Raw genomic sequence first — 14,097 nt, forward strand, 5'->3', positions numbered from 1 at the left:
TTTTGGCCCCTTATCTGAATATGTGTGAAATATGAGACACTCGATATTCCGTTAGCATATGCTTCACTGTGCTTTGGAAAACACACTCCTGACCTAAAGTGACTGTACTTGGCGTGGCAGGAAAGAAGGGGAGAGAATGAGATGGAAGCAGTGTCCTGGGACTGAAAAGGTCTACCAAGACAAGACTTCCACTTCCACTGAGCTTCTTCATAGGATTCCTCCCCATCATCACCCACCCCTTGGTTGGCCTTATGGCATGGCAGCACAGCCAACATCTGTAGGCTCCTTGCATGTTTTAAAACCCCTATTTTCCAGGGTTCTAGAACACACAAGAAGCCTATGTAGGCAGAACAGGTTTCCTACTACAGACAGAGTCACTCTTCAACTCTTGGTTGGCTACAGAGGGTTGAGCATCTTGTCCCTGCTTCCTCTTCTCTCACAGTATCCCCTGGGTTCCTTATCAGTCATTGCCACCTATGTTTCAGCCCTTGGAATGGCTGTTTGTAATACAGCTATAACCTGTTTTTCATTCAGCTTTCTGTGTCCATCGCCATTTTCTCCCCTCTTCCACTGTTGATGAAGCCAGTTGCAGTTGTATACATGAACACATGACAGGTAGCATATGTACAGTCTTAAGGAAAAGTTACACCCAGAGGAGACAAACAAGGCACATATTAGGGGATTTTATCCGGAAACATGCTTGAAGGCAGTGCATCTGTTTCACAGACTCTTACCTGAGCCTGGGGCAGGTGTTGGCCATGAACGCAAGGGAACAAGCAAAGGTAAATAAAAACAATAGTTAGGAAGCAAAATGGATAATCGGAAATAGTAATGCTGCTTCAAAGCATGAAGCTCATCAACCTAAAAAGCGGCAACCCTTGCAAAATGCAAGGGTGAGCCCGTACTTAAAGCAGATCCATGGAAATCAATGAGACTTAAGTTAACCCCACCGTTTTCAACAGGTCTACTCTAAGCAGGTTTCTGCCTCTATTCTCTCACATTGCTGGAAAGCACTTATTTGAAGCTGCTGTCTAGAGATGAGCTTCTGCAGAATGGCTGGGCTCTGACTGCAGTGGCAGACCTTGGGATCTTAAATTTCAATGTGGCGTCCCATGCAACACCCAAATTTGGCACCCCACCTTTTGCCTTCCAGTCTACTTCTTAGTTGCAACACCCCCTGCAGCTCCACACTTAGTGCAACCAAACTGGTTGCGCCCCCCTAAATCCACCCCGTCTGTAGCACATTATTAAATTATTATTCTCTGTCCATTGATGGCACTGACCATTTACAATCTGGTAAATACATGGCCTCCAGGACACATGGCTGAAAGGCCTTCTTTTGGTCTCAACCATATGGGGAATACCACTGGCAGTGGAGGTTTCTTTCCACCAGCCCGCCAGGGAGCCCCTGATGACAGGCTTCCCTCTCTGCTAGCGGTCCAACCCTTTTGCCACATCCTAAGGCTTCTCAGTCACCCTCCCAGGAATGACAGAACTCCACCTTTAGTTGGTGCACTATTCATCCACTGTATGTTATCTATGATGAATAAGAAATGCTTCTTTGAAACATTATTGGTGCCTCTTCAACACCTTATGGTCTGTGGAATTTGTTTATTTTATGTTCTTCTTACTGGGGGGAGGGGGTTATTTTTACAGGTGTCCACTGTATTGGCTATACAGTTCTCTGATTAAGAGCCTTGTGTGGCTAGATACACATTTGAGACGGAGACTTCTTTGGTCATTAAACTATTCTCCTGAAGCTGCGGAATTTCTTTGCATTTGTTTCATTTGCAGTACCTAAGAGAAAAACTAAGAAGTCATTCTTTTGCTTCTGTAATTTCGAAACCTACTGTTTTTCCTCAATTTCAGTTACAGCGCAATTTTAACCATGTCTACTCAGAAGAAGAATATGTTATTGAATTCAATGGGGCTTCCTCCCAGGTAAATGGGGTTAGGATTGCAGTCTTAGTCCATTCTCTAACCCTTTATTGCCTGAGATGCCTAACAAACATTTAAGAGGAAAAATCCAGCAACAATATAACAGAATGCCCAATGAATAAATTAATTTAAACTCTTCTCTTGACCTACTCCATCTACTGAACCTTACCTTTATGTTTCAGTATTTTATGTTATAATGCTTTCCATGTGGTGCTTTCATTGCAAACACAGACTTGTATTTAGCTTCTTGATTTCCTTTAAGCTGGAGATAAGGTGCAGATTAATTACACAGCCTCAAGCAGCTGTCTGGCCACTGACACAGGCTGCATGTGTGGGATTTCCACACTTACAGACTTAGAGCGAAGTGTATTTAATATTAAAAGATGTATCCTCTAAGGCTAAGCTTTCGGCTCTTTAGAACATCCCATTTGGAATTGTGCTCCAGACTGTTTACAATTGCATTGCTTTTTACTGCTGCTGTGGCATCAATTGCATCCAGACCAGCAGTTCCTCATCCCCTGCCAGGGATGTACTGCAGAAAACTACAAAAGGACATGATACATTCAGGGCCCACTGCATCAGAACACTGCAGTTTGTGATCAGTTGTGACCACCCCTTCCTGCACACACGTTTTTTCTTCTTCATGCAAAAACTCCTGCCTCATTAGGAGGCCCAACATTGGTGTCATTGGTCCAGAGCTGCTTTGTATTTCAGCATTTGCCTGATAGCCACAAGCTATCACAGGTGTTTGCATGTAGGCAAGTATAGGGAAAGATAAAAGGTAAAGGACCCCGGACAGTTAAGTCCAGTCAAAGGCAACTATGGGGTGCGGTGCTCATCTCCACTTTCAGGCCAAGGGAGCCAGCATTTGTCCACAGGCAGCTTTCTGGGTCCATGTGGCCAGCATGACTAAACCGCTTCTGGTGCAACAGAACACGATGACAGAAGCCAGAGCGCATAGAAATGCTGTTTACCTTCCCACCGAAGCGGTACCTATTTATCTACTTGCACTGGTATGCCATGCTTCTGAACTACTAGGTTGGCAGGAGCTGGGACAAAGCGACAGGAGCTCACCCTGTCATGCAGATTCGAATTGCTGACCTTACGATCAGCAAGCTCAAGAGTCTCAGTGGTTTAGACCAAGGCGCCACCCGCATCCCATGTAAGCAAGAATATAAAAATGTATGCAGGTGAATGAGCAATGAACAGGAGCGCCTTCTTGTTTACCTAACATGGAAACTAAGTTGGCTGCCAGATTAGAGAAGTTTCCTTTGCTGTACAGAAATGCAGTGGGCTGCTGTCTCTCCTCTGCCAAACCCCAAATAAGCTAGTAATTTTTATGGGTTAATTTACAAAGCTGCTTTGCGCTGTTCTTCTTTCTTTCTGCCCTGTCATTTTATTTATTATTACTGGTGAATTTGTAGCTATGCATTACAGCTGCTCATCTAGAAACTTTGTTAATTTTATCTGGCACTTTCTTTTTTTCTTTTTTTTTATAAATATTTATTGGGTTTTACAATAGAAATAAACATAATAAACAATGTAACATATATCTTAACATAGTTTCACATTTTCTTTGGACTTCCTCACATCTCCCGCTCCCACTTTCATCGTTATAACATTTTGTCAGCAATTTATTATCTTATTTGCATTCTTATATCCCTTCTATATTTCATAATCTTCTAGTTCTCAAAAAGGGTTATATTTTCTCAATCTCACTTATTTTCTTAAATCATCTAAATTAGTGGTGCTCAATTATTTTGATCTAGCATCCTGTTTAACATTCACTCAAGTTGCAATGTTTTTGTAAATAATTCTTAAATTTCTTCCAATCCTCCTCAGTCCTCTCTTCTCCCAGGTCACGAATTCTGCCGGTCATCTCAGCCAGTTCCATGTAGTCTATCAGTTGCATCTGCCATTCTTCCAGTGTGGGTAGATCTTGAGCTTTCCAATGCTTTGCGAGTAGTATCCTTGCTGCTGTTGTTGCATACATAAAAAATGTCCGGTCCTTCTTTACCACCCCTTGGCCGACAATACCCAAAAGAAAGGCCTCTGGTTTCTTAGTGAAGGTATATTTAAATACCTTTTTCAGTTCATTATAAATCATTTCCCAGAATGCCTTCACTTTAGGGCAAGTCCACCAGAGGTGGAAGAATGTTCCTTCACACTCTTTACATTTCCAACACTTATTGTCAGTCAGGTGGTATATTTTTGCAAGTTTGACTGGGGTCATATACCATCTATATATCATTTTCATTACATTTTCTTTCAAAGCGTTACATGCAGTAAATTTCAATCCAGTACTCCACAACCTTTCCCAGTCCTCAAACATAATATTATACCCAATGTCCTGTGCCCACCTTATCATAGCCGATTTAACCATTTCATCTTGTGTGTTCCATTTTAACAGCAAGTTATACATCCTTGAAAGTACCTTGCTCTTAGGTTCTAACAATTCTGTTTCTAGTTTTGATTTCTCCACCTGGAACCCTAATTTCTTGTCATTTTTAAAAACTTCTTTAATCTGAGCGTAATGTAACCAGTCTCGCACTTTATCCTTCATTTTCTCCAAACTCTGCAATTTCCAGTTGTCTCCATCTTTTTCTAGTATTTCCCAATATTTTGGCCATTTGGCCTCCATATTGGGTCTTTTTCGGGCCTTAGCTTCCAAAGGTGAAAGCCACCTTGGAGTTTTATTTTCCAGCAAGTCTTTATATTTTGTCCAGACATTAAACAGTGATTTTCTGACAATATGGTTCTTAAAGGCCTTATTTGCTTTAACCTTGTCATACCATAAATATGCATGCCATCCAAAAGCATTGTTAAACCCTTCCAAATCCAACACGTCAGTGTCTTCAAGAAGTAGCCAGTCTTTTAGCCAGCAGAACGCTGCGGCCTCATAATACAACTTTAGATCTGGCAGGGCAAAGCCCCCTCTTTCTTTCGCATCAGTTAATATCTTAAACTTAATTCTGGGCTTTTTGCCCTGCCAGACAAACTTAGAAATATCTCTCTGCCACTTCTGAAAGCACTCCGTCTTGTCCAAAACCTGAAGTGTTTGAAATAAAAACAACATCTTTGGCAATACATTCATCTTGATAGCAGCAATTCGGCCTAACAAAGAAAGTTTCAATTTTGACCAACTATCTAAGTCTCTCTTAATTTCTGCCCAGCATTTTTCATAATTATCCTTAAATAGACTTAGATTTTTTGCTGTTATGTTTACCCCTAGGTGCTGTTATGTTTACCCCTGGCACTTTCTTTAGGTTGGAGGGGACCGGGGGGCGGGGGGGAAGCAACCCATAACCGTTTCCCAATCCATGAACACCATCACGGGAAAAGCCTATCGAGTTTCAGTAAACGGTACCAATAGATGGGTTTGTGTGTGCAAATTCAGTTCAAAAATTAAAAAGGGCAAGACTTCAATTTTAGAAGGAGGAAGCACATAAAGAAGAGAAACACTTGAAGATTAGCACTAGACATGGGCAGATCTGGGTGAAGCCTTCTAACAAAAAGCCAAGGACGTTATGACACTAGCCACCATTAGAGGGCAGCATCGTTGTAGAAATAAACCTCTCACTATCTTTAGACCACAGATATCTAACCATTTACTATTTTTGTTATCTAGAAAAAGAAAGCATGTTTCTAAGTACTGTGAATTAGTCTGAAAGCAGAAGATTTGGTATCAGCCCCTCCTATTAAAATGTTTTTTACCCCGCTATGAATACCTCACCCACACAGCCTAGCCTTCATGCCTACTTTTGTTTGGTGTTAAATTGGATTACAAACTTGGTTTATTAGCTTTAGTTTAACACTTATTATGTTCTAAACTAGAACTAATTACATCCTCTTAAGTGGAAAATCAAATCAGCGGGCCATTTCCTTCTGTGCTTGCAAAATGTCAACACAATGGCATCCAGTAAATGCACATCTTATTTAGATGAGAACCGCCAACATCCACACACCCTACTTTTGCATCTTCTTCCCAGCTCCCCACTACAGGGGAATTTATGGAAATGAAAACTTGGGCTGTTTCATTTGCTGGGGGGGAAATGCAGATTAAATCAAAACTCAAGGTGGACATTAATCAAGTCTGAGAAGACGCACAAAACCCTCTTTCTTTTCCCCCTTCTGTTCAGTTTGTCATGAAACCAAGAGCAGAGGCCATGCACATCTAGAGCTTATTAAACATCCATCGATGGTTCAGCATCAGCATTAAGATTCTCCTGCATATGACTATGATCTCCTTCACGCTTACACACAAAGCCCTCCCCATCGCTCCCCTCTTGGTCTGGTCAAACATATAAAAGAACATTCCCCTAGAATACCAATGAACCATTATGAGTTAGAGCTGTCACCAATTAAAGAAACCTGAGTTGGTAGTTGAGTTTTAATCCATTAAATAATTAAATCTGCATATTATTAAAACAATAATGTTGCTGGGAGTGGGAGAGGGATGCTTTGTTTTTCACACGACCCATATGTCGCAGGGCAAAAACCCATCTTAAAATTCCTTTATTGTGAGAGTGAAAAAGCGATGCCTCTTTTAAGATGGTGCCTGCTAACTTCAGCTTTTATAACTATTTACACACACACAGAAAGAGTGAGCTTTATTGTGGCCCATAGATCCAAATACACAGTACAACAATAGAATACATTAACAGTTATTAGGGTGTAAGTTCGGCCTTGCTATCCAACAGGGAAGCTTTTAGCCTGTACATACTGATTTATGGTATTTTAAATATCATTATATGTCGGGGTGCCAGTTTTGTGGGTGCAAGGCACCCATAATTCTTGGATTTAATAAAAGGTAGAATTAATCAAGGTTTGATTAAACTGTGCCAAAGGCTGCTAGATGCAGCTTATGTTAATGAGTCAGGCCAGCCTGACAGGACTAGCTGAGTGTAAGGCACAGAGAAGACAAAGATGGGTGATGCCCATCAGGGAACCTATCAAGAGAGAGAAAAGACTGCCAGACAAAGAGGGGAGACCCTCCTCCAGCTGTGTGTTGGTGGGCAGAGACCAAAAGGGTTAGGATTTCAAAGTGGATGACATAAGCCAACAGGGGGAAAGTGTCAGTTCTGCAAGTGGTTTGGGAAGCAGAGAAGCAGGGGCAGAACATGATGTGGGCTGGCTGTGACAGGCCGGAACGTAAGAGACACAGAGCATGACTTCTTGTGAGGCCCTCTTGGGATGTGGATGCTCTGAAATCTCTTCATCTAGGTCCAGGTGGTATATACAGTGCTATTTTTTAAGTTGTATTTTAATCAATTGTTTTTATACCTGGTGTTAGCCGCCCATCTTGGCTGGGGAGGGCGGGGTATAAATAAAATTATTATTTTATTATTATTATTACTCTAGAAAAAGAGGTGCCACAATTCACCATGAACACCTCTATTGTTGTCTTATAATGGCAATGGCACCCACCTGAGAGGTGCTGGAACTGAGTTCTGGCTGTAAAAAAAGTCCTGGTTGCATATATGTGTAAATAAGCCATATATAATAAAGACTCTGCTGTGCCTTATTCCCAGGAGGAAACACAAGCCCTGGGCGAGTGCTAGGGTCCTTGAAGTCTCTCGCATCACTCAGTGGAGATGGAGGTTGCGTGTAACAATATTAATTTGAGTGTTTTTGATGGGTTAGGGTCTCTTTTTAGTCCATTAAAAACATTGTTAATCAATTAATCTAAAACTGAATGATTAAAGGCTGCTGTCCTAGTATTAACCAACAAGGATCCCACATGCTAAGAAGGAAAGAAAAGAGTGAACAGGCATTGAACTGACTCCAAATACGTAAAAAGCATCAAAGTGAGGGAAGACAACTTAGACTAAGTGAATTAAAAAAACCATTGGAGGATGCTCTATGTATTTTGATAGCCTTCTCTTCAGTGATGTATTCAGGAGAGAGAACAACTCAGTTTTGAAATGTAAAAGAATGACGGATGGCAATGTGCTGAGAATTACCTGATTGACATGATCCAACTTGGGACAAGGCCTTCCGCCATTGTAGGGCTTCTCCCGGAGCCATTTGGACCTGACTTTCACCCCACTGCCACAGGATTTACTGCAGCGAGACCAGTTGGACCACTCGCTGAGCTTGCAGTCTGAGGGGCAGGGAATTATGCAAGCTTCCTCGATGTACCCTGAGTGGAGACAAAACAACAGCACAACGCCAGGATGTAAGAGCCTTGCTGGAGCAGACCAAAAGCCAAATGAGGCCAGTATCCTGCTCCCCATAGTGGCTAGCCAGATTCTTTCAAGAAGCCCATGAGCCTGCGATAGAGGCAATTACCTTCTCTTGCAGCTGCCTCCCAGCAGCTGGTATCCGGGGGCACATCACTGACGAACACAGAGGCTCAGTTTCGCTGGCTAATAGACACTGATACCCTCTCTTCCACAGATTTGTCTAATCCCCATTAAAGCCCTCTAAACTAGTGGCCATCACTACATAAATGAAAAGAGGTACCATGTTTTGTCCTCCCTGAATCGACTGCCCATAATTTCATTGGGTGACCCCCACATTCTAGCGCTTAGAGAGACAGGCATGTATATGAAGCCCTCCCTCCCATCCACCTACAGTGTGTGCTTTTGGGATTCAAACTCTGACTTGGCAGGAGTCTGCGAGCGCAGAAATTTCTTCGTCATTAGGACGATATTAAAATTCAACTAAGAAGCAGATACACGCACCCAGAGACAGTGCTGGGGTAATATCTGAGCGTCTGCTGCGGTGTCTTATTAGGATTCATGCTCATCTGGTATCTGCCGTTCTCTGACTTTTTGACAGCTGGAACGTAACTGACGCTGCCCTGTCTCTCATTACATCACTGTCACACTCCACAGAGGTATATTGAATGAAAGGTGTCTCTTGAGTCAGTTTGTCAGCACACCCTTCCATAGCTGAAGCAAGGAATATCTTGTGGTGGCTGCAACATATGTTTGCATACTAGCCAGACCAAAGGCGCCTGATCCTCTTGAAACCAGTGAACTTAACATTTTATCTATCGGGTCTAAGAGGGGAGGAGAGAGTGTGATCTGCCACATCAATGATCTGCAGATTAACAGCCATCTGCCCTCACTTGTAAATGCTCCGAAGGAAAGACAGATGCTTTCTCCAAGTGTTGATGGGTTTAAAGGTGATAGTAGTTCGATTAGGCTAAACAAGGGTCTATTGCCACAAGCCTTAGAACTCTCTCCTCACCCCCACCCCACCCCCACCGCCAGAAGACTTTGATGCAAAAGTACACTTTGCACTATGCGCGGTGTATAAAATATGCGACATCACTCCCACTAATTGCGAACACAGGTGGTGGTGGCCGACAGAAATGGAGGCGAAGTGGTGCTACCAAAGAACCAGAGGGAGTGATCAGCATGCAAATGGGAAGCCTGAGGTTTCAAAAATACAAAAGGGGGGGTACACACACCCCTCTCCACAACAGCCCTATGAGGACTGATAGTGCTCGGCAATCAGGGAATGCTAAGTATCAGCTTGAAAACAAAAAGGGGGAAATTGGGCATAGGGTGGGAAAGATAGAGCATCTTGAACATGGGTAGGCAAACTAAGGCTCGGGGGCTGGAACCGGCCCAATCGCCTTCTAAATCTGGCCTGCAGACGGTCTGGGAATCAGCATGTTTTTACGTGAGTAGAATGTGTACTTTTATTTAAAATGCATCTCTGCGTTATTTGTAGGGCATAGGAATTCATTCATATATTTTTTTCAAAATATAGTCCGGCCCCCCACAAGGTCTGAGGGACAGTGGACTGGACCCCTGCTGAAAAAGTTTGCTGATCCCTGATCTTGAACATCTTGGATTGTCTTAGGAAAGACTGGCTGGCTGGCACCCAAACAGGAACATTCCTTTCAATGAGAGAGGATAGGCTGCAATATTTTACAGGTGCAACTTGTACTTTAAAGTACTGGTGCTTATGGTCAAAGGCCTGTACAACTCCAGCCTGTAGATATGTTAAGACTTTCTTTGCCCCCCCCCCCTTCCAGGCGTCACAAACTAATGTGATGTAAGAGTCCATTTAAGCTCCCATTCTTCCACAGGCTCCCCACCCCACCTCAAAGTAAGACAGGTCATTAGGAAATAGCTTAGCAGCTCACCCATTTTAGTTCTGGAGTATAAAACAACGGGACTGCAATAAAAAGGAATGTGACTGGCAAAAAACCACACATGAGTATCTATTCTTAAACACAAGGAAAGGGTTTCAAAACTTTCATTTGTGAGCATCTGGCTACAGAACTGAATTACACTGTTTTTAAGAGACAATATATTCATTTATTTAGGGATTTCTACCTGCTGTGGAAGCAGACGTTACATGCAAACCATTGACCTTGAAAACAAAGCACTGAAGATGGGTATAAAACACATGCAATCATGTCTGGTTATTCTTTTTTTACCATTCAGTTATTTTTGTACTGTTATATCCGCTTGCTTCTGTAGCAATACAATCCTATGCTCTGTTAATATTGGCGTTGCTAGAGAGCTGCAGGATCCTGAACAAACTACACTGCTGTTAGCTGGCCACCAGTATAGCAAAATCCCATTATCATTCCCCCCAACTTTCTGTTTCTGATGTTTGGGTATGAGGGCTGATGCTTATGGAACAAAAACCACAAAGGAGTGCAACAACCCCCTAAGGGGGAAGCATACCGCAAAAAAAGGCCAAATTAGAACTAAGCTCAGGGGCTACAGAATGCTGACTTACTATTGGGGAATGGAATGAAATGGAGCATCCTGGGAGAGGGCATGGCTAGTGGACTGGAACACTAATATAGGAGCACTCCACACTGCAGCATTTTATAGCAGACCCCATTTGTTTCTTGTATTATTGTAGAGGTATGGCTACATGCAGGTATCCATTGTGTTAAACTGAAGAGCAGAGCAGGCCCATGGCCCTTGCAGAAAAATAATGGGGAGGGATAGAAACAACCCCTTGCATCAACCCCCCTCCCCTTGCACACACACACACACCGAATCTGGAATGTCCTTGGCAGTAAAGGATTGGTGCTCTCAAAGTAGGACTGGGAGTTTGAGAAGAAGAAGAAGAAGAATGATTTGGATTTGATATCCCACTTTATCACTACCCAAAGGAGTCTCAAAGCAGCTAACATTCTCTTTTCCCTTCCTCCCCCACAACAAACACTCTGTGTGGTGAGTGAGGTTGAGAGACTGCAAAGAAGTATAACTAGCCCAAGGTCACCCAGCAGCTGCATGTGGAGGAGCAGGGACACGAACCCGGTTCACCAGATGATGTTCATCCTGGGACCTTAAGATGGGGAAATAGCCCTCTGAGCCCAGTTCTCCTCCTCCCCTGGCTACCTCCAGCCAATTCTCCAAGGGTCTTTTTGGCAGCAAGCAGAGCTGCTCCTTCACCGCTGAAAGGATCGCGTGCTGAGGAAACTGGCCTCGAGGAAATGCTTTCGCAGTTGGTGCACTTCACTCAGGGATTCATCACCCCGGGGATTATTTCAGCAACAAGAGGGGCATGATTCCTCTCTCACTCCTCTTAAGAATTTCTGACAGGTCATCTCCCTCATACAGAAACCTTCCAAGTTGCAGGCCCAAACATTTGGAGGCCACCAGGTTGGGGGAGGCTGGTATATTTTTCAAGGGTTCAGTGTATTCTATTATCCTTACAACATCCTTGTAAGATGAGCCACTAAGTGTAGTCATTTATTAAATGCATGGAAGAAGGTGTGGGTATGTCACATTTGGTACCAAGCTTCTTGTGACTACCACTTGAATATTACTATAGGAAAGAATATGTGGATATACGATACATGCCAATGTGATAATGTTTGAACAGGCCCTGAGTTAACCAGACACCCCCTACATGGCTTAAATCTGATTGCTGATGCCTATGCCCTGTGTTCCCCTGCATGGATCACTGCCTTGTCGTGGCAAAGGGGCTTGAATAACTCCAAGAAGCTATGAGCTATGCCGTGCAGGGCCACCCAAGACAGACAAGTCATAGCCGAAAGTTTAGACTAAATGTGATCCACCTGGAGAAGGAACTGGCAATCCCCTCCAGTATTTTGCCAAGAAAACTCCAGGGACATAGAAAGGAGAAGCTTTGAGAAGAAAGTGAGAGTTTCCAAAGCATGCTCTGGTTGATGGGGTCACAGAGAGTCGAACACGACTAAGACGACTAAACAACAACAACAACAACAACAACAACAACAACAACAACAAAACGCCCTGTGTTGATGGCTGATGCCAGGGTGGGGAATGCTACCCATAATACGGTTGTACACCACTTCAATCTCTGAGCGATGCAAGATTCCAGGGGTTGCAAGGAGCTCACCCAGGGTTTCCTCAGAATGAGGGACAGCAGAGACTGTGCTGCCTTTATGAGATATGACTTATTTACACATATGTACAACCTGAGCCTATGACGGAGGGGCTCACAGCATTAACAGCCCAAAAGGTCTTCCTTTTCCCATAAGCCGTACAACCTTGGATTCAAGCATGGCTCTCATTCTCTGGCTGCTGCCAGCAGCCTGATTCTAGCCAGTTCTCACACCCAACTCTGACCACTGTCTTCTCACTACCACCCAATTTGCCCTCTGGCACAGAGCAGCTTCATTTCTTATACTAAGGACCCACACTTAGGGGCCGTTAACTCTCCAAGAAACTTGCCTGGCTCTTTCAACAATGAAAACCCCCAAACTTGCAACAACACAAACATCCCTGTATCACTAGTGCCGTATGGGAGACAGAGATTGCAGCAGCAGACATGCTGTAATGGTAATAAACGAATCTCCTAATGCAAAATGAAATCTGAGAAGCAGTTAGGGAGGCAGTATAGGAAAACAAGATACATGCTTAGCCAGTGCTTTCAGAAGCATTTAGAACAGGCAAATATCCAATGCAAGCGAGTAAGTGAGCAAGGACTACAGCAAGCTGGTATCATATGAGCTGTATTTTAAAGATTTTTTTTTTAAAAAAAGAAGCACATGCTATTACATTTGTAATTTAAATGATTTAAAATCGCAGTCTAATGCATCCAATATTTAGTACTTGTGGTCTTTTATTCCAAACTATCTAACTGCAGTATGCCCATTACTATATTAACAGATTGCTTATGTAAGCTCAACTGAACAAGCTTCAGGGGTGCATTGCAACAAGTCTATGGGCATCCTGCCCATGGAAAAGTTAGATGGGACTGAAGATAAAAGCCACATACTCTCTGGAAGCTGATTTTTTGGCATATGTCGGAGGCTTCCTGGGACTCATCTGCGTTGGCTGATTATGGCACCATTCAAAACTACTTTGATGCGCGAGGGATTGGCACACACAAATCACAGCCAAGAGTGGGGAACCTGCAGTCCACCAGATGCTATAAAACCTTAACTCCCATCCCATCAACATGGTCCGTGGTCAGGGTTATGGGAGCTGGAATACAACACCATCTGGAAGGCTGCAGTTTCTCCACTCCATCTCCACAAAATGGCCTCAAATAGAAGAGCTGCAGGTCACTGCAAACATAACAAAGAGTCTTAGGTAAGAGTAACAGAAACATAGAATTGTAGATTTGGAAGGGACCTCAAGAGTCATCTACTCCAACCCCCTGCAACTCAGGAATCTCAACTAAAGCATCAGTGACAGATGACCATCCAACCTCTGCTTTAAAACCTCTTAAAGACCAAGAGAGTTATTGAGGCATAAGCTTTTGTGGACTAGAGTCTGCTAGAGATGCTGGATTATTTCAGTTCACCGGTATGTATATTTGCAAAGACAAGCAGGTTCTTATAGCTCACTTTGGTTAGGAACAGAAAGATCCAGCTGTCTCCTTTGCCCACCAACTGGACTGCTTCATTTTCACTTTTCTGATTAGGTAATGACTGTCATTGGGTTTCTCTTTTCCATCAGCTTCTGTTTAGCTTGTTTATTGCTAAATCAACATATTTGCTGCTTTAGTCATACTATATTACTATTCTGTTATCAGGTTAGTGCACAAAGTTGTCTATCTTGGTAGACACGAGAAAAGCAAATATTGTCTACACAGCACTACGAGATAGTCCAAGCAACCCAGTATTTTTCCACACCAGCAGAAACACCACTCTTCCCATTGTGAGCAAACTCAGAAGAGAAGTCAGATGCTGTGTTTCTCTATGACCAATACTGAAGTCAGCCATGTATCTCTTTAAAAAGT

At 43.1% G+C, this 14,097-nt stretch overlaps 1 protein-coding gene across 4 annotated transcripts in view; it reads right to left on the reverse strand.

Annotated features, from left to right (window-relative positions):
* The window catches only part of THSD7A (thrombospondin type 1 domain containing 7A), a 221,815-nt gene that overhangs the window by 31,307 nt on the left and 176,411 nt on the right, over nucleotides 1–14,097 (reverse strand). For all 4 annotated transcript variants that reach the window (XM_080974550.1, XM_080974552.1, XM_080974549.1 and 1 more), the window contains one exon: nucleotides 7,902–8,080. In XM_080974550.1, coding sequence (XP_080830676.1) covers nucleotides 7,902–8,080 — 179 coding nt within the window. The remainder of the gene's footprint in view (nucleotides 1–7,901; nucleotides 8,081–14,097) is intronic.

This window comes from Podarcis pityusensis (assembly GCF_964106645.2).
Source record: "Podarcis pityusensis genome assembly, chromosome: 12".
Taxonomy (NCBI): domain Eukaryota; kingdom Metazoa; phylum Chordata; class Lepidosauria; order Squamata; family Lacertidae; genus Podarcis; species Podarcis pityusensis.